This window comes from Leucopleurus acutus, assembly GCF_964270905.1.
Source record: "Leucopleurus acutus genome assembly, chromosome: 14".
In the NCBI taxonomy this organism is placed as follows: domain Eukaryota; kingdom Metazoa; phylum Chordata; class Mammalia; order Artiodactyla; family Delphinidae; genus Leucopleurus; species Leucopleurus acutus.
Window position 1 is genome coordinate 85,466,547 of NC_139156.1, and position 25,284 is coordinate 85,491,830.

At 42.0% G+C, this 25,284-nt stretch overlaps 2 protein-coding genes across 2 annotated transcripts in view; one reads left to right on the plus strand and one right to left on the minus strand.

Moving 5' to 3' along the window:
* The window catches only part of FMN2 (formin 2), a gene marked incomplete at both ends in the record, with an annotated part of 325,661 nt that extends 305,582 nt beyond the window's left edge, over window positions 1-20,079 (plus strand). The window contains 2 exons of the mRNA XM_082854885.1: window positions 18,677-18,758; window positions 20,053-20,079. Of these exons, the coding sequence (XP_082711011.1) occupies window positions 18,677-18,758; window positions 20,053-20,079 (109 nt within the window). The remainder of the gene's footprint in view (window positions 1-18,676; window positions 18,759-20,052) is intronic.
* On the minus strand, window positions 6,431-7,584 carry LOC309971230 (small ubiquitin-related modifier 1-like). Its single transcript, XM_082854099.1, has one exon. The coding sequence runs from the start codon at window positions 7,481-7,483 to the stop codon at window positions 7,178-7,180; it is 306 nt and encodes a 101-aa protein (XP_082710225.1). The 5' UTR covers window positions 7,484-7,584; the 3' UTR covers window positions 6,431-7,177.
* Window positions 20,080-25,284: the final 5,205 nt, after the last annotated feature.

Here is a 25,284-nt window from a genome sequence, read left to right on the forward strand (position 1 = left end):
CAGGAAGTCATCAGCATCACCAAGCCACTTGGGGGCCCAGAGGAGCTCGGACGACTTAGCACAGGGTACTAGGGGCACTTGTGCTTTTCCACCGTGATGGAGGGACTGTGGTCCTTGGGGAGACAATTTCACTGCCTGCTTTTGCTCTGTTGTAGCCAGACTCAGTTTTCAGGCAGAGTCCAGCTTGTGATGTGTGGTCATCCTCTCATTCCATGTTAAGTGTCCAGGCACAGGAGACCCTCAGTCATTTGATGAAGGCCCCATCTCCCTGGAGCTGACAGCCTAGCCTTGGTGAGGTGTCACAGGAGGGGGAAGCAAGAGGGGCATCAGTGCCTCCAGAATTATTCTTTGCACACAGATCTGAGTCAAGTAGGAGCTTCGCAGGCGGTCCTAGGAGGGGAGGACGTCCTAAACTAGGAAATTGGGCTCTGTCACCCGGGCTTCAAGCCCCATCGTGTGCAGTGCAGCCTATCACCATTTCACTTGTAGTCAGCTTAAGACTTTTTAAAAAATATTTATTTATTTATTTGGCTGTGCCAGGTCTTAGTTGCGGCATGTGGGATCTAGTTCCCTGACCAAGGATGGAATCCAGGCCCCCTGCATTAGCAGCACAGAGTCTTAACCGCTGGACCACCAGGGGAGTCCCAGCTTAAGACATTTTGATTTCATAAATCAGTGGTGACATTAGTAAGAGTTGTGTTTAAAGTGCTGTCTAACTTAATTTGCTGGTTCCCTTTATTCTGAGGCAGGTGGTCTTTGAGGAACCAGGAGAAAGGGCAGCTACTCCTCCAGCTGCACGAGCGTGTGTTAGTCAGGTCTAGTCTCTGCCCAGCTGGTCTGTGGTTGGAAGGAAAGCGTGTGAGTGTCCGGCCTTAGGAGGGTACACGTTAGACCAGAGGCACCTCATACACTGAGCTGTGTGTTCAGGTTCAAAGTATGATGTCATCAGAGTAGGAGGAAGCAACCACTTTCAAAGCAACTGAAAATAAACCTGAGCTAAGGAAAGAGGCTTATTATTCTGTAGTCATGTGTTTGTTGGACACATAAGTGGAACTGCCTCTTGGACCTCTGCCCAGCACTGTCACATTGGAGCAGTACGTGAAGTTGGCCAACCGCTTACCCATTAAATTCAGGCATCAGTTTCTACAGGAACGACCCATAAAGCAACCCTCTTCCTAGTTCTGACCCCTGTAGTGGAAACCTTGGAAGGAAATTGACAAACAAGACAGGACAGTGCAAATGGTCCCTGAGAATATGTAGGGAATGTGACCTAGGCTCATTAAAGGAGTAATTAATATGCATTAAGATGTAGTAGGAGGGCTTCCCTGGTGGCGCAGTGGTTGACAGTCCGCCTGCCAATGCAGGGGACACGGGTTCATGCCCCGGTCTGGAAGGATCCCGCATGCCGCAGAGCAGCTGGGCCCGTGGACCATGGCCGCTGGGCCTGCGCGTCTGGAGCCTGTGCTCCGCGGCGGGAGAGGCCACAACAGTGAGAGGCCCACGTACCGCAAAAAAAAAAAAAAAAAAAGGTGTAGTAGGAAATTAAATTCATGAATTTATTAATTCAACAATTATTTATGCGCTACTCTGTGGTCGGCAAATTCCCTGGCCATGTGGATCTTACCCTCTAGTGAGAGATGCAGACAATAAAAAAGTAAACACGCACATTTTAAAATTATAGGTTGAAATTAGCACTATGTGGAAAGTAAACAGTGAACCATTTTTGCACAATAAAAAGCAGAAGAGTTTCATTTAGAAAGTTTGGTCGGAGGAGGCCTTTCTGAAGAGGCAACATTTACGTTGACACCTAAAGAATTTGAGACTGGTGTAGGGGTACGGTGGTGAGCCTGGCAGGTAGAGGTACGGGAAGGTCACAGCAGCCTGGCAGAAAAGACTGACTGATCTCCAGGTCATGAGGTGAATCTGAGGAAACAGGCAGGGGCCTGACCGTTCCGACCCTTGCAGTCATGGTAAGAGGCTGACTTTTATCGTGGGTGCAGTAGAAGGCCATCACAGAGCTTTTGAAAGAGGACAACCTGAGATGATTCATGCAGAGAAAAGATGGTTGGTGCAATGGGTAGGAAATTGGACGGTGGTATTGAGAAGCAAGTTAGGAGTTACTGAGGAAACTCCTCAGTAACCTGAGGTGACCCAGGTGAAAGGTGTGATATTCTGCACTAGGAGAGGCAGCAGAGGAGACGGGAAGAGGGTGCTGGGACCCTACACACACGCGTTAGCACAGATTCCTGGCTGGGGCAGCTCTGGAGGTCAGAAAAGTCTAGTCTCAGCTCCATGAATGATGAGCTTATGTTAACCAGACCTTAGAGATCAGGAAAGTGAGCTTCCCCCTTTCTTCTCCTAAAGTGATTTACAAGGTCTGAAACCCTGGGTATCAGGAAATTTACTTTCTAAAGCTTAGTTCTCCAAAAATGATGTAAAATCCTAAGGTGAAGTTTAGATGGAAAAAAATCTATGCATTTGCTTCATCTTTCCATGTTCCAAGAGACCTTTTTAAATTTTGGAAAATCCTGTCTCTAAGCCTCATGTTCAAAAATGGAAGAAAGTCACCTTAAATGTTGTGGTTCCAACTCCCAACAGACAGCTGGGGCCAAGAGTCAAGAAAATAGCTTTTCCACAGACTTTTTTGCTTTAAAAGGATTTAAACCTTGTTGCACCTTCTGCTGAGTTTGCAGAGGCTTGTAATGGTATTTGAGCAATTATTCATTTCCCTTCAGCATTTGCTAAAAATATTTTTTGGTGTCTTAGCGAAGTTTGTCATAAAACTGTCTTGGCAAAAAATATGCTTCATGGAGTAAAGATATTTAAGATTACCTGTTAAAAATAACATCGTGCAGCTTATATGAGCTGCAACTAGCTCCTACAACAAGCTATATCTTTACCAGCAAGCCGTTATTTGGGGGTCATTTAAATTTCTTTAGGAGCCTCTCAAACAATGTGATGGTTATAACCTGCCGGAGGAGGGGGCCAGACCTGTTCGATTTGTCCAACGCCGATTTCTTAGGTTTGTATGGACTTCTGCCGGAGCCTGGATTTTTTAGGTAGTGACAAATGCCCATGCATCCACCCCCATGTGACGTCTTCCTGGCTGACTCAGAGCCCCCGGTAGAGGAGCCCACTGGCCGGGCACCCTTCCTCCTGTCCGCTTTGGGACTTCTCCCTCAGACACGGGGGGGCGCGGGTAGTGCAGAGAAATGGAAGGTGTTCCTTCTACATTTAAAAATTTGGGATCGTGGGGTCAGTAATGAGTACTCAAAGCTAGTCGTGAGAGATGGAGGTGGGCGAGATCGTCCCCAAGATGTAGGCGTTTGTCTCTACAACAGGTTTGCAGCTGATGGCAACATTAGACCCAGACATTGCAGCATCATTTTATTGGACAAAGAGCAGTCAACTCACTGGTTTTGCCTGCTAAAATCTGGTTAACATTTAAGAAGCAACTGTGATAAGGCGCGAAACTCAATTTGAGTGTATGGGACTTTCACGTGCTTGGGGGGACTGTGGGCAGTGAAGCCACTTTGGAAAACAGGCCTTTCCTCAAAGGGGGCAGACTAGGAACTTCCCTGGCAGGCCACTGGTTAGGACTCCGTGCTTCCACTGCAGGGGGCACGGGTTCCATCCCTGGTCGGGGAGCTAAGATCCCACAAGCCACAGGGAAAATTAAAAAAAAAAAAAAGTGAGCGTACAGCTGCCATGGGGCCCGCAGCTCCTGCCGCGGGTCTGTGGAAGAGGCCTGTGGACACGCAGCAGTGTCACTCATGACACCTGAACAACTCGGAGGTCTGTCCACTGATGAGTGCGTAATAGTGTGGAATAGCGTTATGTGATAAAAAGAAATGAAGCACTGACACAGGCTGTAACATGGGTGCTAAGTGAAAGAAGATGGTCAGAGAAGAAGACTGTGTGGTGTGTTTTGCTTTATATGAAACACCCAGAATTAGCAAGTATATAGGATCTGGAAGTAGATTAGCCCTTGTCAGGGGCTGGGGACAGAGAGGAATGGAAAGTGACTGCTGGTGAGGTTTCTTGGCTGGGTGGAATGTTCTAAAACTAGATGGCTGCATAGCCCTGTGGGTTAGGGTTTTGTTTTGTTTCATTTTTTCCAGTTTTTTGTTTGTTTGTTTTCTGGCTGCACCATGCATCTTGTGGGATCTTACTTCCCCGACCCCTCCCCGGCCCTCGGCAGTGAAAGTGAGGAGTCCAAACCAGGAGACCACCAGGAAATTCCCTGTTTGGCCATGAATTTTCCACTTAAATGGGTGAATTTAATAGTACGCTAATGATATCTCAAAGCTTTTTTTTTTTTTTTTTAAGAAAGTAAATAGAATTCTCACATTAACCACTAAGCCTAAAAGTGGACCAGGATTGAACGTCCAACCCTCAGCAGTCTGTTCAGGTTGGTCACAGTTTTGAATTCGTACATCAGTTACTTTTCTTTCTGCCTGGTCCACTCCTGGCCATTTCCCCTGTGCCCAGGGGACGTACTCAAGGAAAGCAAATCTTTTAACTACTAACATGAATAAATGAGCTAAATCAAAATTTCAGAGACAAATCTGCTGGCAAAAATTATAAAAAAATAAAATCACACAGTTAATTCCAAGATCAAAATGATCTCCATCTATTTGAATACTTAGTGATTTATAATAACTTGACTCTGTAGTGATGAAATGACTAGTGCTTTCCCTGTGTAAACTTCAGACTCAGGAAACCTTAATTCATGTTAAAAATATACAGTACATGTGTCTATTCTGAAATTACTCATCTATTCTAAATAAACTTTTTTCAAATCTAATCTCCATGGGGGGAGTCAGATTGTCCAAGTTTTCTTAAACTGTATTTCTAATGGAGAAGAGATAAATACTTAGGGGGGAAAAAGTGGATATAATAATGGTGAAAATAAATAAAAAGGGGAAGAAGTTTGTCTGCGTTTGCTATGGGGTAAAGCCCCATCTCTCACTTGTGTTTCATGAGGTCTCCACCCTCTGTCCAGAATGTCTCCCTACTCCTGCCCACCGTCCCTTACCTGGCGTCTGAGTTCTCACTCGTGACCCTCCCCACAGGCCTCTGACCAGGTCGCTGCTTCTGCTTGTCATAAACAGTTAGGCTTAGAAACATGAACCATGGGCAGCTGCTAGGTCAGGAGAGGAATTTTGAGTCCATGTGAAGAAAGCAGACATTTTTTGAGGCAGGGACAGACCGTTTATACAGTGCTTCCTAGCCAGTGGGCCCTCAGTGAGGACTGGCCGTGCTGGTGCTGCAGAACTGGCCATGGAAGTACAGCGTGGTCTGGACACGGGCATTTCTAGTCAATTCAGGTGTCCACCGTTGAACAGCTATCATAGCAAATAAGTTTCCCCCAGCCTGTGTTCCTTGGTTTATGTGGAAAGTTCTTGTTTATTATTTGTTCCTCCTTAGAAGGACCTTTAGGTCATTGTCACTGTGGTCGTCATCATCATTATCATTTAAGTTATTATACATGCATGATATTTCTTATATGCATATTATAATTTCATATCAAACTCAAATTCTAATGTTCTTGGAGTTTTAGGAGCTATGATTTACAATTTTTAAGATTTAATATTTTTAAGATAATATTGCAGAACCAAAAAAATGAAAATCGTATCATACCTAATATAGTTCCTAAAATGATGTAAGACTTCTTTTTTCAATTTAGGCTTTCTAATGATAATATGATATTATTAGCTCATGGATACACCAGAGGTTTGTCAGCTTGCTCTTTTTTTTTAACTGAAGTATAGTTGATTTACAATGTTGTGTTAATTTCTGCTGTATAGCAAGTGATTCAGTTTTACATATATACATTTTTTTGATATTCTTTTTCATTATGGTTTATCACAGGATATTGAATATAGTTCCCTGTGCTATACAGTAGGCCATTGTTGATTATCCATTCTCTATATAATAGTTTTCATCTGCTAATCCCAACTTCCCAGTCCTTCCCTCCCCTACCCACCCCCTTGGCAACCAGAAGTCTGTCCTCTATGTCTGTGAGTCTGTTTCTGTTTCATAGATAAGTTCATTTGTCATATGTTAGGTTCCACATATAAGTGATATCATATGGTATTTGTCTTTCTGACTTATTTCACTTAGTATGATAATCTCGAGGTCCATCCTTGTTGCTGCAAATGGCATTATTTCATTCTTTTTTATGGCTGAGTAATATTCCATTGTATATATGTACCACATCTTTATCCATTCATCTGTTGATGGACATTTAGGTTGTTTCCATGTCTTGGCTATTATAAATAGTGCTGCTATGAACATAAGGGTGCATACATCTTTTTGAACTGTAGTTTTGTCAAGATACATGCCCAGGAGTAGGATTGCTGGATCATATAGTAACTCTATTTTTAATTCTTTTTTGTTTGTTTGTTTTGTTTTTACAAATATTTTGTTTATTTTAATGAAGCTGGTACAGACAATGTCCATTTAAAACCCATATCCCAGGCCAAAAAGTACAAATAAAGTCAAAAAGAGCAGCGTTCTGCTGTATACACTTCTGCATGAATAACTTTAACTGCTAATGAAAATTAGAACTTTTCTGGGATCTTCTGACAAGAGTTTTCTTTCATCTTAAAATGCTTTCTCTTCAGTGAAGCCATCTTTGGAGTTAGTCATTATTTTCACCACCTCTGTCACCTTGACTCCAACCTGATATTCCTCTTCTTTTGGTCCAGACCCTCAGATTTTAAAAGTAGCTTCAAGTTAAGGAAAGGTCATTTTTCCACAGTTCAGTTCTCTGAAAAACTTCCATCTCCCACTGAAAGTCACAGTCCAGGAGTGAAGCAATCACATGCTAGAACTTCAGGGCCAATTGGAAAGTCATTATGAACACTCGCATTAGTCAATCTTATTTATCACAAGCCTGTAAATAAATGCACAGTCCTGGAAAAGGCGGCCTCTCTGTGCACACACATAATTTTTAAAAAGGAGAGGGCGATATGAATGGGGCTGAGGTTTGATCACCAAAAATCAGCACAATGAAAACAAACAATAATGAATAATGGGCACTAGAATTCAAATTACCAGATGTTCTAAAGAGATGGGGTGCCAGTTTTCAATTCTGTTTTGAACACCACATTACAAAAGAACTATTTTTAAAAATAAAAAAGGATTAAGGGAAAAGAAAAAATAAAAATATCTAAATTGTTGAACGACCCCCTGTTTGTTCCTGATAAACTTCAATCACATCTTCTTCCTCCATTCCCAATTCTTTTGGAGTGTGATTATCAGCAATTCTCTGACCTTCAAAGAGAAACCTGAGTGAATTCATGGGAACTCCCTGTCTTTGACAGAATGATTCTTTGAGTTTCTTGAGATGTGTTGTCATTTTCACTTTGAAGTGAATCTCACTGCTATCCTGTCCGATGACTTTGAGTTTAATATATTCTCCTTCCTTCTTATCCCCCAAGTCCTCAGTTGAAGGTTTTGCCTCCTGGTCAGACATGGGGACGGTGGTTTCCCCCGGGGTCTCCGCACAGCAGCGGCCTCGGGTAGGCAGAACCTCGCTCCGGGGTTTACAAATCCGTCTCCCTTCCCCACAGCACAACACCGCGGCGGGAGGCACTTCCGCCTATTTTTAATTCTTTGAGGACCCTCCATACTGTTTTACATAGTGGCTGCACCAACTTATGCTTGCTCTTTTTGAACGTTGTCTTATATGAAGCCCAGGAGCATTTTATTTTACTTTATTTCATTCCATTTTGATTTATTTTGCTTTTGTTTCCTGAGTAAGATCGGTAATAAAACGCTTAAGATCCCTGATACCTCAAATGTCTTTCTAAGTTTGAAAACTTTAATCAGCTTCATCTGTCATTTTATCTTGTTGAGGGATGTTGACATTCTCTGGATAATCCTTCAGCTTTCTCCCCATCGTCCCCCACAGCCCTGGCCATGCTCCACCCCCAACTGATTACAAAGGTCACCCCTTCCTTTAGGAACAACGGTTATGCTGTCACCTGTGTGTCACACTCTGTTCTAGATAAAGTGTTCCTGCCCTCACGTCCCCGATCTCATTGATGTCTCTGGAGAAAGGCTGATATGTCTCCTTATAAACCCCTCCCTTGAATGATTTAAAGCTTGATGCTGAGCTGTACAGAGTCCTGTTTGGGTAGCCGTGCCTCAGAGAGGATGTGGCCACTCTGCATTTACTAAAAGGGCATATGGTCCTCCCAGCGTGAGCTGCACCTGCCTTGTGTTGTCTGGAGTTCTCTGAAGGTGCCCTGTGCTAGTGCTCAGTCAGGAGGGAGGCACTCTCTGTCCTCTGGGGACTTTGGGCAGAGGGAAAAGAGGGCTGGAGGAGGTGCTGGCGGTGCATGTAAGCCTGCCGGGCAGCGCTCTCTGAGAAGCGACGGATAAGCCGGGACTTGAAGGAAGTGATGGAAGAAACCAGGGGATTTCGAGACGGAACATTCCAGACAGAGCGGCAAGTGCAAAGCCCTGGGGGGAGGCTGCAGTGGCTGGAACAGAGTGAGCAGGAGGAGAAAGGTAGAAGATGGCTGGGCTGTAGAGAGAGGTGCTGGGGCAGATTGTGGAGCCTGGTGGACCAGGTCAGTGAGACTTCCAGAAGGAGGCCATAATGCAGAGCTGGTGGTGCTTACGGGAGTGGGAGGAGAATCGACCTTTGAATTTGGGAACTTGGGGGAAGCGGCGACATCACAAGAGCAGGCGCCGTCAGGTGGTCCGTGACAGACGCCTGGTTAGATGGGCACAGAGGATGTGGAGAAGGGGATGATGGACAGTACATGTAAAGGGTGGCAGAGAAGGAAGGTCTCACTGGAGGGGGCGGGGGATGAGAGATATTTTCTATTTGATGGGGGGATGAACAGCATATTTTTAACCTGATAGGAATCATCCAGTAGAGGAAAATATTGCGTGTTTTTGTTCTCCCTTCATATGTGTGTTTCCCTGATGCATTCCTGTGTTGTATCGCCCACATCTCTCTCTCGCAAGACTCTAAACCATTATGACATTAATAGCTCTGTTGTACTCTTTTTTGAGTTTTATAGGGAAGAAACGTGATAAACTCACTATAAACTAATCCCTATGTCTAATAGCCCTTGAGTTCCTGCCCCATCAAAAAAAGGTTTTTCTAAAAGAATAGGATCCAGGTTATTCACCCACATCCTCCTTGGTATTGAATTGTCAAAAGAAAAACCATAGTGTGAGTACCAATAGAACTTAAATTTATATCTCACTAGCTATAATCAAATGCTTTTCTGAACCATATGCAAAAGAAAAAAAAAGGAATTGCTGAAATTAAGAAAATATCTTAACACATGTGGAAATAGTAAAAGGATGTTTGCACAAAAAATGTCAAATGTAGTAAACAACACTGGTCTCCTGTAATAAAAGCGGTACTTTGCTGTCAAATGTGATTTTATAATAGTTTTGGCCATCATGTATGACAGAAGTTCATTTTATTTACTATCATGAATTTGTGAGACCAGGAGCTGTCATTTTAACCATTTTATTGAGGAAATGTAAAACATCCTCAATACCTACAGAAAGAACATGGTCATTGTTACGGGACTTAGATAAAGGGCACATCAGCTGAGCTACTTTTGTAAATTCCATGTAAATCTGGGTCTAAGGTAGAATTAAAATAGTCTCTACTACAAGAGCCATGAGAAAAAGAAACCCTTTTTTTTTAAATGAGCGATTTTAAATTAACAGTGAAAACTATGTTATCAGAGCTTTAAAATCCTAACGTGTTTATGAATACAAATATTACTATTTTCAGTAACGGTTAAAAGCTTATCATCTAAGCATTTTTAAACGTTCTAAATGGCACCTTCTAGCTTTCTCAACTTTTTCTGATACCACGGTAAATTCCTTGTGGGAAGAACGTGAGAAAATGATACTCTGATTTGACAGAATATAATTCATGGTCTTTATTTACACAGTGGAGTGTGAACCTTACTGTTTAATCATCTAGTCACTAAGGTAAATGCATCTCCCATCTTCAGCAGCACAGCGTGTCAGCATTTCCAACATTTGTCAGAGACTCTAACCACCTACTGACTGCTGTTCAGTTGAGACCATTGGGATCTGAGATAGTGGGGGAAATGTGCTCACTGTCCTTCTGGGTTTCTCAGAGTTGTAGCCCTCTATCAGGTTAGATCACCAAAAAGCAAGGGCACAACACACTCCAAGTGTGTGCCGAATCCCCTTTCCTCAGAAACGCCTTCATTGAGTTAAAGCTTAAAATTTAGTTGCTGTTTATATTGAGGATTTGTGTTTAAAAAGAAAAAAGCCATTGGAAAATTTCTCTGTCTTCTGTATTTTTAGATTTTTACTGACTACAGTTCACATCCCTTATGTAGAGAGCCACCGTCAAGAATTCCTCCTAGAAATTAGAATCAAGAAAATGTGGTGGTAGTTTTTTCTCCGGATGATCTTGCATGCTTTCCTTTTTCAAAGATGAACACTACAGCCCACTGTGTTTCCATTAATACTTTTCCTTGAATAGGGTTCAGAATTTGTCCAGTTAGAGTGCTTCTCCTCAGGAGCTAGTAAAATACATGCACCCACTTTCCCAAATAGTTTCTCTTTCAAAAACCATTTTAACCTGCCACGTTTTATATGTTCAGAGTTTTAGAAAATTCAGTCTTTTAAAATTAAATGCTTCTAAATAAACAGAAATAAATATAAATATAAATTAATATAATGAATGTAAATATATAAATACATGATAAGTATAAATACATAAATGTAAATAACTATGTACATATGTATAACTAGAGGAAGATTTTGGTGGCCGTGTTTTTCATCATCCCATGCCTTTGCCTTTTGAGGAGGCCACACAGATCGATGCTTATTACACCTAGAGCTGAGGAGGTGTTGTCTGTGTCTGTCTGGATCTGCAACGTTGGTTTCTGACCCTGAGCGAGTAATGTGACCATTTTAAGTTTCAGTTTCTTCACTGTAAAAGTTGGGTAACAGCAGTACCCACCTCATGGGGTTATCCTGAGATGTGTGTGTGTGATTTTTTGTTTTGTTTGCCTTGAAGTGAGAGCCCAGCTGGAGAACCCAGCTGTGTCCTCCGGACCCATCTTTCCTCACCTACAGCCTTTCCAAACCTAGGGCGAAACATTTCTTCCTATGGTAGCTCATCCATGAGTTACAATGTCCTACATTTGTAGAACATTAGACAGTTATCAAAGAGATGCCGACTGTAAAGAATTCATTTGACTGCTTGAATGTTATCTTCTGAATGAATGATTCCTCTCTTTTGACCCACCTCTACTCCGAAGCGTGGTCCAGGGGCGGGGGTCCCCAGGCTGGTCCCCGAGGCGTGGTCTTCAGGCGGGGGTCCCCAAGCCAGTCTCCGAGGCACTGTCCCCAGGCGGGGCTCCCCAGGCCGGTCCCCGGGCGGGGGTCATGTAAAGCGTGGCCGCCTTGAGTCGCTGCCGCTGTGCGCTCGCTGGTACTAACTGCGCCGTCAGCCCTGGAGGCGCGGAGGCAGTTTTCTCTGAAAGAGTCAGAGAGTATGAGCGATGAAATTCAGAAATTAGACTCAAATTCAGAAATACATGCCTGACGAAACTTCAGTTCTTTTCCATTGCAGTGATAAGGAGCGCTGTGGTTGATGGTTTCCACTATATTTTCAGGGGGTTTGGGGTGGTGGTGGTGAGCATCTTGGTCATAAAGGAGAGCAGGCCGAGATGGAGTCGAGTCCACAGGGCGTCTACACCTGCTTCCGGCTCTACTGGAGCCACATGCCGGCTCCCACCCAGCCTCCGTCCAGAGCCCCTCCCCTCTCTTTTGGATTAGAATGGTTTTCTGGGCTTAGTAGGCAGCTGTGGGGACTCCGCTGAGCTGGGCGGGGGAGTGGTCTGCTCTCAGCAGGTGGGCGGAGACCTATCTCCGCGAGGGGACCCCACGCCCGTGCCCCGGCGGGCAGTGAACCCGGCCGCCCTACACTCACTTAGACCAGATTGTTACTGCTCAGTGGCAGGAGTGGCTCCCTTCTCATTCCATTGAATGACAATAGCATACCTGTTTTCTTAATGAGGGTGAGGCCGCCAGGTGTTTGCTCTATAAAGTAGATAAAAATTACTCGGCCTGCGGGCCACAGAGACGTGTGGTTTCTCTTCTCTGTGTCTGTGTCACTGGTGCATCTCACAAACTGTCTTTACACTGAATCACATTGAACTTTTTGTATGTTTGCCTTACAATAAATGGGTCTGGGGCTTGGGAAGGAAAGTGCAGAGAAATATACATTTTTATTAGGAGAGAAATCAGAAACCACTCTCTCTATTTAGAATAACCTTTAGTATAAATGTATCCAGTTGTATTAAGGACAAAATTATTATTGGAATTTAAACTAGTTTCTTTTTTCTAAATTGAAGTATAGTTGACTTACATTATGTTAGTTTCAGTTGTACAACATAGTGATTCAGTATTTTTATAGATTATGCTGTTTCAAGAAATTCTATGATAAAAAAATATTTTTCATTTTGTCACCTACCTTTGTCTTCTCTGTGATATAAACCTTAAAAATATTCTCAGTCTCCTGGACTCATTTTCTATGCTTAATAACTTCTAAGCTTAATATCTTAAAGCCAGAGGAAGCTGCTACAACTGAAAATTTTTCAATGTAGGGAATAAAAATCTATATAGATGTATTGAAATTTATTTAGCTTCTTTATAGGTTACATTTACAACTTCATTTTTTAGAAGATAAATTTAGTATAAGAGTTTTCTTGAAATTTTAAGCTTAGAGATGTTATGTTTTCCTCTGGTCATTTTTGCCCAGACAACAGTTTTCAACGGAGGACTCATCTCATAGTCACATTGCTCACAAAATGCTCACTCCTTATCCTGTATTCTCTGTAGCATCACAAAATCTGTCATTACTGACCAATGGTGTCACACTTCTCTACCTTGATAAGCTTGAATTTCAGGTTTCACATTCATTCCAGCCTTACTTGACATCTTCCCAAACAAGCTGCTGAATGGGCAGGTCGGGTTGTGCGGTATCTTAGGATCTTCTCACCAGACACGCTGAGTGCTGTCGCTGGCTGTCGCTGTCGTGTCCTGCCCGACTGTGAGTCAGACTCCTGGCCGCCCTAACCTTCCAGACCCAGCTGTGGGAGGTGGAGGGCGGTGTGTAGGGGAGAAGCCCTGGCAGCTGACAGGACTGCCTCCAGGCCCAGGAGCTGTATCTGTGTAGCTGGGACTGAACTCAGAGCATTATTGCTCTAATTTGAGGCTCATTTAGATGAGCTTAGTTGTCTGGTTTTCCCCTCTAGAGAAGACAAGAATTTTTTAAAGAAGAGAGAGGATCTACGTAAGGCAGATATGCTAGCACCGCGAGGAGTGATCACAACATGCCATCTTAGGAACAGACAGAGGATTTAAAACTGGCTGTGAGGTCAAGTCCAATAGAGCACAGTGTGACATCAGAGTGGGTGAGCTGCTGTCTATGCCTTCGGGGCCTTGAGGGAGGCCTGAGTCCGCACATCACAACAGTGATGAAGGTGGCATCAAGTAAATGTTAAATATTTCCATCTGTTTAAGAAAGAGAAAAGTTTCATTTTTTCAAAAAGTCTATTCAAAATTGGTTATACAAAGATTGGTCCTTGTAGGGAGTGAGTTTCCACTTACTGGGAGTCACCCATTCATTTATCTAACTCTTTCTGACCCATTGCCAGGACAAAAATTAAGAACAAAAAATATTTGTTCAAATTGGTCACCTACTCTGTTTTCCAAACCTGATTCCATCTGTTTTTTGGTTTTTTCCCATGATTAAATTCTCCCTTAAAAGATCAAGGAGCGCCTCATATTATTTTATTACTTTTGGTCCTTCATTTGAGGGGTAAGTTCATACTTTGGAAAAGTATTCAGCACGTTGTTTTGTCTGAAGTTTTATGGACAATAAAAGATATTACACCAAAATTTAACATAAACGTCAAATTTCATGGCCATGATATACTCTTTGTATCCTTCTGTTCTGTCTACCTTTCCTGTTTTCTAGTCTCTGCTTTCTGTGTTGTTTTTTTTCCAAAACCACTAAAAGTGATGAGAGAAGAGTTTTCCTTATCACATCATTTGTTTTTGTTCATATTTTCTTTTTTGTCTAGATTTCTGGTTAGAAGTTGCAGTTGTTAGAATTAGCCTACCAAAGATGTCATCTGAAAATTTTTTACTTCCCTTTTTAGTTATCCAATAAGGTAAAAATCTATTTTTTGTGTGTGTGTGTGTTTATTTTAGAAGTATAGTTGACTTACAATGTTAATTTCTGCTGTACAGCAAAGTGATTCAGTTATACATACATAAATATTTTTATATTCTTTTCCATTATAGTTTATCATAGGATATTGAATATTGTTCCCTGTACTATACAGTAGGACCTTGTTGTTCACTCATCCTATATATAATAGTTTGCATCTGCTAATCCCAAACTTCTAAGCCATCTCTTCCTCAGCCCCCTCCCAATTGGCAACCACAAGTCTGTTCTTTATGTCTGTGAGTCTGTTTCTCTTTTGTAGATAAGTTCATTTGTGTCATATGTTAGATTCCACATATAAGTGATATCATATGGTATTTGTCTTTCTCTTTCTGACTTTGCTTAGTATGATAATCTCTAGGTCCATCCATGTTGCTGCAAATGGCATTATTTCATTCCTTTTATGGCTGAGTAATACTCCACTGCATATATATATAACATCTTCTTTATCCATTCATCTGTTGATGGACGTTTAGGTTGTTTCCATGTCTTGGCTATTGTGAATAGTGCTGCTATGAACATAGGGGTGCATGTATCTTTTTGAATTATAGTTTTGTCCGGATACATGCCCATTAGTGGGATTGCTGGATCATATGATAACTCTATTTTTAGTTTTTTGAGGAACCTCCAGACTGTTTCCCATAGTGGCTGCCCCAATTTACATTCCCACCAACAGTGGGAGGGTTCCCTTTTCTCCGCACCTTCGCCAACATTTGTTATTTGTATACTTTTTTGACGATGGCCATTCTGAATGGTATGAGGTGGTACATCATTGTAGTTTTGATTTGCATTTCTCTAATAATTAGCAATGTTGATCATATTTTCATGTGCCTATTGGCCATCTGTATGTCTTCTTTGAAGAAATGTCTTGATCTTCTGCCCAGTTTTCAGTTGGGTTGTTTGGTTTTTTAATACTGAGTTGTGTGAGCTGTTCATATATTGGAAATTAGGCCCTTGTCAGTTGCATCATTTGCAAATATTTTCTCCCAGCCAGTAGGTTGTCTTTTCATTTTGTTTATGGTTTCCTTTGCAGTACAAAAGTTTGTAAGTTTGATCAGGTCCCATTATTTTTGCTTTTATTTCTGTTTCCTTGGGAGACTGACTAATAGAGTCAAATCTTGATTAACAAACGCCCTGGCAGTCCCTTTTGTGTGAATGCAGCCACATTAAAAAAAAAATCTTCTTCGTGAATCATGCACAAGAGCTGTGAATCCATACGCCAACCACAGACCCCTCCTAACTGGAGGTTAAACTCAAGTGCAGGCCGAGAACTGTCCCCTTCAGCCAAGACCTGACTTCCTCCTTCCTCATGTGACTGCTTTCTCTTTATAAATGAAGTACTATCCCTCTTTTCACTCCCCTCCTCCTTTCCAAATAAGACGTGTAGGTCATTTTTGTTATTTGAAAAGTTATCACCACTGTGCCTTTTCACTTAATATCTAGTTATGAAAGGAACATCTTTTTCCTATTCAGTTTAGGAAATTTTAGCACTCATTGAATGAGGGGCGAGGCAGGAGGGAAGAGGGTTACTCAAGGGGCCTGCACTTGGAGCCGAGAACTCCTCCTGACCCCCAGAGGGAGGCCCAAGTAGGAGGGCACTCGGGGGCCCTCTCCCTTCCGGCTCACCTCATTATTTTTCCTCTTATTTCTGCCAACTCTGGCGGCAAGCTCACCTCCAGGGACACGTTCTTTTTTCCTGCCTAAAGTGTGGGGAAAATGTCAGAGTTTTGTTGAAATAAAATTGGCCTTTGGAAGAAGCAGCATTTGCTAGGAGACTTAGGATGGGTGGGCCCCAAGGGGACTGCAGGGAGCCCATTCCTGTGGTTTGGGGTCGTGACCTGGGGGTTCACGGCGTTGCCTCGAGGGGGAGGGAGCGCCGGGGTCCTGGGGCACCGCGTGGGGAACCACCAGCTCGGTTCCGGGGCGCAGCTTCTCCCGGTGTCGCCCACATCAGATCAGATTCTCCCAGTGCTGCTTCCGAGCGCGTCCTGGCAGGGGGGCGGGTACGGTGGGGGAGCAGAGACGCCTGGCCCAGAACAGACACGTGGGGGCCCGGGAGCTGCGTTTTATCTAATTCTCCGTGATTCCTCTGCTCCTGACCTTGAGCGACCGCTTGGGAGCCATGTGCGCGGCTGGGGTCTGGGGACGCAGGGACCACTCGCTCCCATCGGACAGGGAAGCAGCGGGGCGGGGGAGCTCTGGCCTCGGTGGCGGGTCCCAGGCAGCAGGGTCCCCGCGGCGCCCCCAGGTTACTCTGTACAAGTCCTCTCCCCTCACCCTCAGCCCCATTTCCCCTTCCAAGAAAAGTATGGAAAATTAAGATTTCTCTTTGAAACGAAGCTCAACTGTCGACCTGCTTCCGAAGAATTTCAGGAACCCCACCTGCCAACCCCAGGGTCCCCTCGGGGCATAGCCCCCGAACCCGGCGCTGGACTCGGAGCGCCCCAGCCTCTGTGCGCACGGGCCTCTCCCCTGACAGACGCCGGGCTTAAGTGCCCTTAGCCCGGTGCCCAGTCACTGCGAGGGCTCCCTGACCACTCTCTCTAGCTCTCCTTGTGTCTGCTGTGGGAATGGCTGGACTTGTTTTTGTGTAAAATTTAATATGTTTGTATTAGACTCAGCTTCCTGTGATACTTAGAAAAAACTTTTAAGAACAAAATAAGTAAGATAGTGAGAAAATTAAGATGCTTTGGTGATTTACAAACTTGTGAAGTAGATTTATTTTAAATGTCACAAAACGCTTTAAAGAACTCCAAGTAAATTTAAAAGGGGATCTACTGGATTTTTGCTAACTGCTAAAAAAAAAAAAAATGTTTTCCTTAATTTCTTGTCCAAATATTTCAACTTATATTAACTGGTAGTTATTTCAGAGGAAGATGGGAACTCTGCAATCCTTAGTTTGTTATAATGCGTTTGTATTCAAATGTTTGGAGAAAAGATTAAAGGCAAACTTATGGCTTGGGAAGAAAGTAGTAGAAGTGGTAACAATGGATTGTTTTCTAAACTGTCATCATTTTCTGGAATTACTGACATTAGCAACTCAGCAGGCATTTCACATCCAAAAGGATTTATTTTGATCTGCCACGCTTTACTGTGAGCTGCAACAGTAACCTCATAGCTGCTGTACTCCATGATTTGTTCCCTTCTGTTGTTTAAAAACAGGGGTTCTTTCAACTGCATAAGAGATGAATTCTATCATTAGAACTTTTACCATCAGGCTCAAGAAGTATATTTAAAACTCATTTCTTTCAGGAAACAGGTTTCAAGATCTAAGTCTTTTATTAAGATAAGTCACGGCCTTTTCAGTTTCTCCAGAAATACTCTATTTTTAATTCCTGAGGAAAACCACAGTAATAAAAACAAATTAACCTAATAGGTTATTTTCTTTCTTATGGCACCTATTTTTATTAATAGAATTCCAGCTTACAGATTTCTTACTATCTGTTTAGTTAAAGCAATCATTGGTAACATTTTACAGTATTTTATAAAGAACTTTTTTTATATATATAAATATGTCTTTATAAAATCATGGACTGATTTTTTTTTAACATCCTTATAGGAGTATAATTGCATTACTATAAAGAACTTTTAAAGTAAAACTTTTTGGACCTTTGCAGCAGCTCTGTGTGATCTTCTTAGTGATGCTGTTCTGCATTATCGAGCCCTTGTCCTTCCTAAGGGACACAGAGGGCAGAGCGAGCAGATGTTACCCAGCGTCAGACAGCAGACCCAGACTTGCTGCACAACCTCCCTCCCCATGACGTCCTCTTTTAACTGTTCCTCTGGTAAACTCAATACTGTTTTCCCTTGGAGCGTGTGTTTAAAAAGAAATCCTAGACGTGTTCAAACATTACTGCTCACTCTCTATTTTCTGCTTTTGAATGACTCATTCCCATGCTTGATGAAGCTCAATTTTTTAAAAAACGCCCCAAGTATTCATTGCACAGACTTCCATGCCTGGGGAAATGCAATGTGGAAACTGAACCTAAGACCATTTTAAATAAACATATGAGTTTTTATATGGTACTGCTTATTTAATTATTTAATGCTTCTGATTTATGTAATAGTGCCAGCCCCATTTATGTAATGGAGCCAAGCTCAGCACCCTCACCTGAAAATGAAGGATATTTCTTTACTTTACTTCTGAATGTAAGACTCCATTAGTATAGGATAAAGTGTAGCCTAAAAATATAAATGTGTTGTATTCTATTCCATTCCACATCCTTTGATTCCAAGTTAAGAACCACTAGGTGAATTTGCCTCTAGCTCTAACATTCTGTTTTTAAATCAAATGTCGGGCGACATTGTGGTATGTGGTATTTTTCTCTAATAAATCAACTGCTATAGGTGGATTGTAGTTAGCTTTCTAAATCTTTGTTTAAATTGTGTGTTTTCTCCCCCACCCAGAGTAAAAGAAGCTGAAGAGGTATGTAGGCAGAAAAAGGGAAAATCACTTTATAAAATAAAACCAAGACATGACTCTGGAATTGTAAGTATTTACTCTGTTTTTTTAACTTGTGATTTTCTTTGGCTTTTAAGCATTCTTTTCTCAATATATACAAATTCATCTAATAATATTTTAATTATTTTCCTCTTAAGTTTGAACAAATAATGAGCCTCTGACTTAAAGAATCTCCTTTTCCTTCTGCCTTTAATCAGGCCCCAAAGGCTAAAAGAATCTCAGCATTCAGCATTCAAAGACTAACAATTAAGATAAATCCACTGAGGGGGTGCACGTATGTGTGTGGGGTTGCTGGCAGGGTTGGGGGCCATCGTTCACTTTCCTCATCACACACGGATCACAGCACAGCTGTTGTAATTGGATGAGCACCCTTGGGATCTAACACATGAAATGCCAGGTGCATTGTTGTCCTTTGCCGGGACCAGGGCTCAGGCTCTGCGGAGTCGGCTGCCCAGCAGCTGTCAGCCCACAGCCCTAGTGTAACAAGCCAAGGTGTTCCCTCTTTGTTCGCTCTCCCCTTCAAAATAAAACGCCAAGTTGTGCCCCCAGAGAGGAAAGGGTGGTGGAAATGACGAGTTTTCCCTTGTGGTACTGTCAGTGTTTAGTTGAGTGTTCGAGGGGTTGTCATTTGACCCCACAGAGTAAGTAAATGATGATGTTTTAGACCTTAAAATAGGAGCAGTTTGAATTGAGTTAGTCTCATATAGTCTAAATGGAAGATATTCAAATAACCCAAATTGGAATACCGTTTAACAGCTTTATTTAGAAAAAAGTTAGAAATTATATCTTCATTTAAAAGATTTTCCTTTCAGTTTCTCTGTATAAAAATCTTATGTAACAACAAGTATTTTATTATGGTTTGGTTTATGTTCTTTTTGATGAAAGTACAATCTTAAAGTACATGTATAGAATGAGCAGGAAGTTATTTTATTAACCACAATTATGGAATTATAAGGATAGAAAAGAGTTAAATCACATTAACCATGAGATGAAGCCTCGATTCAATTTTCATATTTATGTATTTGCACACATAAATATGAGAAAATGAAAAAGATGACCTGGTATTCTTTCATGTCGATTAGAAGCTAAATTTTCAAAACTTTTGTCCTCAAAAACATTCAGTGATTTGTCTTAGTGAAAATTCTAAAAGATAAAAGAGATTCTACTTCTATTTTATTCCTTTATCACCTTGTGTATCTTTAACCTTTTTTCAAAGAATTTGATCCAAATGAGAAGACCTTGTTTGGGTTATTCTAAACGCCATACATTTTTAAAGTTCTTCCTTCTAACTATAACTCTTCCCTGGTGCATTTATTTTCAGAAAGCGAAAATAAGCATGAAAACCTGAACAAAGAAAAGCAGAAAGAAAATGAGTCCCTGCAGCCACTTCCACAGAATTCAGCCGACCTAGGGCAGGAAGGAAACTCATCATTTTGATCACTTTTCTTCTTGGCCTCTTGCATAATCTTTGTGTTTTCCAGACAGTTCACTGATTGTTGAATTCTACTGTATATTAAAAAAAAAAAGAAAGGAAAAAAAGCAAAAGCAGTAGGTCAGCGGAGAATGTGACACCTTTTCTTTTTGTAAAAGTTTATGGTATTTTACCAATAGACCAAAACAGCATGTGTAAGAGGCAGTATCTGCATTAATTCTGAACATGCTAAACAGTAACCTTCAATTTAATGATGTGCAAATAGCCCTGTCACAGTGAAACACGTTCCGTTCTACTGACGACCAGTACTCCACATCACTGCATTTAGAGTTATGGTTAAAATGTTATTTCTAGTGAATTGTTTGTATCAGTTTCACGTCTACATATAAATTTTCTATTTTGAAATTGAAGTACCATTTATATATGTCATAGTCAAGGCTTTCCCAGCTCTTGGGTTGGTCTCTGTAACTATATATTTGTGAAAGAAGATCTTCATTTTTTTTTACTCATCAAATAATGAATAGAAAAGAATATAGCAAAAGGAAAACCCTTCCTATAAATCATTTAAAATAGGCAGGAATCAGAAATGAGGGTGTTTATCAACTATGTCCTTTGGGACCTTACTTACATAAAGCCAATCTGCAGCAAAGGTCAATTAAACCAAAGCTGTGCCTCTCTGTACTTTTACCATTGCCCTTCACAAAGAAAATGACACAATTTTAAGGAATTTAAATAAATGATGCTCATAAAATTGCCAAACGTGACTAACTGGTGGCAAAAAAAGAGTAACTTTTAGATGGATTGGCATCTACCTAGAACTTGTTACTTAAACCCAGCTGCCTGAGTATTGTGACCTGATTGGGGTTGTCTTTATGTGTTATGGCAGTTGATTAAAAACTGTGAAATGAGTATGCAAGGATTTATGATCTAAAGGCACCTAGGAAAAGATTTTATTTTAGATTGAGAGGAAAAAAGTAAATCTTCCACTCTCTATGAAAGTATTTTAAAATCAGCTCCTGATGCGTTGTGATGGTTTTGTCTAACATTAATAGATATTTTAAAAAATTCTTTTAATGATATGTTTTGGGGTACAGCTGTGAATAAAGGGGAGAATGTGTTGCTAATGTAAACCAATCATGGAATCAACTTAAAAAGAAACTCTGAATCATAACTATGTTTGTATTTATGTAGAGTACGGTCCTTAGCTTTCAGTCTGTAGTCGACATGCACAGACACAGTAGTGGCTATCGGGTTGCTGTTCTGCTGTTCTCCTATCTCCTTCGGCCCCTCCATGTGTACATGACTTTCTTCAATGATATAATAGGGCATTTAACAGAGATCGCTATGTGCAATACTGTATTTAGTGTTTCTATTTTAATTTTTCTAGGATGTTAATTTATATGAAAATAAAATGAATAATAAAAGAGTTCTGTGCCTATTGTGTATGTATCACCTAAAGATACTTGCAAAATACTTACCATGAGGGTGGAATTAAGTTAGATCGTCTATGTCTGAAGATCCTTTTTAATTATTATTAATTTTTAAAAAATAAATCTATTTTATTTATTTTTATTTTTGGCTGTGTTGGGTCTTCGTTGCTGCGCACGGGCTTTCTCTAGTTGCGGCGAGCGGGGCTACTCTTCGTTGTGGTGCACAGGCTTCTCATTGTGGGTACTTCTCTTGTTGCAGAGCACGGGCTCTAGGCGCACAGGCCTCAGTAGTTGTGGCACATGGTCTCAGTAGTTGTGGCTCGCAGACTTTAGAGCACAGACTCAGTAGTTGTGGCAGACATGGCATGTGGGATATTCCCAGGCCAGGGCTCATGCTCCCTGCATTGGCAGGCGGATTCCTAACCACTACGCCACCAGGGAAGCCCCCTATTATTAATTTTTATTGGAGTATGGTTGCTTTACAATGTTGTATTAGCCTTCACTGCACACACAAAAAAATGAAACAGCCATACACATAAAGATATCCCTTCCCTTTTGGACTTCCCTCCCATTTAAGTTACCACAGTGCATTAGGTAGAGTTCCCTGTGCTATACAATATGTTCCCATCAGTTGTCTATTTTATACATACTATCAATAATGTATATGTATGAATCCCAGTCTCCCAACTCTTCCCACCCCATCCCTTTCCCCCTTGGTATCCATGCATTTGTTCTCTACATCTGTGTCTCTTTCTGCTTTGCAAATAAGATCATCTATACCATTTTTCTAGATTCTACATATGTGTTATTATACGATATTTGCTTTTCTCTTTCTGACATACTTCACTCTGTATGACACTCTAGGTCCATCCGCGTCTCTGCAAATGACCCAACTTCATTCATTTTTATGGCTGAGTAATATTCAATTGTATGTATATACTACATCTTCTTTATTCATTACTCTGTTGATGGACATTTAGGCTGCTTCCATGACCTGGCTATTGTAAATAGTGCTGCTATGAACATTGGGGTGCATGTGTTTTTTTGAATTATGGTTTTCTCTGGGTATATGCCCAACAGTGGGATTGTTGGGTCATATGGTAGTTCTATTTTTAGTTTTTTAAGCAACCTCCATACTGTTCTCCATAGTGTTTTTATCAATTTACATTTCCACCAACAGTGCAGGAGGGTTCCCTTTTCTACACACCCTCTCCAACATTTATTGTTTGTAGGTTTTTTGTTGATGGCCATACTGACTGGTTTGAGATGATACCTCATTGTAGTTTTGATTTGCATTTCTCTAATAATTAGTGATGTTGAGCATCTTTTCATGTGTTTGTTGGCCATCTGTATGTCTTCTTTGGAGAAATGTCTATTTAGGTCTTGAAGATCTTTAACGTTTCTTATTTCAGGCTTAACAGTTGTTAGTAGTGAAGTATTTAATGAATGTTGGTCTTTAGAGATAACATAATCATTGTGCTACATCAAAACATTTTTAAAATTATTTCCTTATGCAATTTTAAGGAAGAAGTATTTCCCACTTATGGACACCAATGCATTAATATCTGAGAAGTCTTTTTTCTAAAAGTTAGAAATTTTATGCAAAAATTCATCTGATACAGATTAAGTGGTGATGGGTTATTGGAAGATGATAAAGCAGAGGACATTTTGGTACAAAGAGATGGATGTAGACAGGGAAATAGAAGGAATAAAATAGAAGCATTATGCTAATGGAAAAGCATGAAAAGACTTTCTTCATAAATAATCTTTGCATTTAGGTCTGATCTAATTTTTCATCACCTGTACACTGGCTTGTCATCTCCTTTGTGCCAAGGCCTGGTGCTAACTAATAACCGACATTTTAAAAGGAGAATATGGAGGGAGGGTGAAATGGGTAAAATGCCAACTGTATGATGATGGACAGAATCTAAACTTTTGGCAGTGAGCAGACTGTAGTGTGTACATAAGTCGACATACAGTGTACACACGAGAGTTATGTAATATTATAAATCAGTGTTAGCACAATAAAAAATAATTTAAAAAACTATAAAGGAAAAGAACTAAATGTCAAGTTGGGGGGAAAACGTGTAAAGCAACAATTAAAACTCATTGTAATGTCCAGTTCAAAGAGTGCAGAGTGCTAAATGCAGAGGCATGAGGAAGAGGTGAGTGCAGGGGAGAAGAGGAGGCCCTGTAGGCACCGGGAGCCTCACTTCTCTCAGACCTGCAACCAGGCGAGACTCAGGAGCAGGGCAGCTGCAGAAAGGGACTTTGTGCTGGGAGCTAAGGTAAGTTTATTACGGCTCGGAGGCTGGATGCCTGGAGTCCCGGGCGGGCGGGCAGCGGCGCTGACGTCACCCGGGAGCCTGTTTCAAGGGAGGTCTTAAACGTTCCAAATGGGAGTTTGGCGGACGTGAGGCGACCTTTCTAAGGAAGGGAAGGGCTGAGGAAAAAGCGTGGAACACCGAGGCCGAAGAGCCCGCCACCGCGTGGAAAAGTCGGCCCCGCAGAGAATAGGAGGAGGCGAGAGGCCGAGGCCGAAGGCTTCCACCACGCCGGCGTCGTGCAGCGGAGCCAGGGAACCAGCCTGCACTGGCGACCGGACCCGGTTCCGGTGACCTGGCCCTCCCTGCGCCAGCGTGGGGACGGGGCGGAAACCGGCGTGAAGAAAGGCGCGGGGAGGCCTGAGACGCCCCTCCGTGAGGGCCGGGAACAGGGGCGGGTCACGGTGACAGGCCGGCCTCAGCGCTGTTACTCGACAGCCTGGCTCCGAGCATCAGTGAGGCGGCACGGGATCGGCGACCCTCAGGTTCCTGCAGAACCGCCTCTGCCGCGCCCTCCAAGAAAAGCAGTTGGGGGTCTTTACCCCTTAACCGGCTTCATTTCTTCTCAGCGCCTATCACCGCCTGACTGACGTCATGCAGTTGAAGTGGGGGCGGGGCAGGCGCGAGCTGTAGCCATTGGCCGGTGCTGCGGGCCCCATCCCTCCCACTTCTGTATAGAAGGAGCCCCAGCCGGGACTGAGGGGAAATGGTTTTCTGAGGTGCTGATCGGCCATCTTCTCGGTGGGCTAGCCTTCCGATTAAAGTCGTTATTCCTTCTTCCAGCAACTCGTCTCGGGGCATATTGGCCCTTCATGCGGGAGCAGAAGGATCTTGGGCTCGGTAACGTCCTGTTCCTCTGGTCTGTGCATCTGCTTTTTTGGCCAGTTCTACACTGTTTTGGTGACCGTTGCTTGGCAATACTGTCTGAAGTAAGAGTGTGAGACGCCTCCAGCCTGTTCTTCTTTGTGAGGATCACTTTGGCTATTTGGGGTCCTTTGTGTTTCCACACAAGTATTAAGAGCATTTGCTCTATTTCTGTGAAAAATACCGTAGGAAGTTAGGCAGAGATTGCATTCACAGTGTACATTGCTTTGGGAAGAATGGACATTTTAAAAATACGAGTTCTTCCATTCCATGAGCATGGGATATCTTTCCATTTATTTGTGTCTTCTTCATTTTCTTCATCAACGTCTGGAAGTGTTCAGTGTGCAGGTCTTTCAACTCCTTGGTTAAATGTATTCCTTGGTAGTTTGTTCTTTTTGATGCTGTTGTCAATTGGATGGTTTATGTTCTGTTTCTGATGGTTTGGTTTTTGTGTTTAGAAGAGAAATTGATTTTTGTGTATTGATTTTGTAACTTTACGGAAT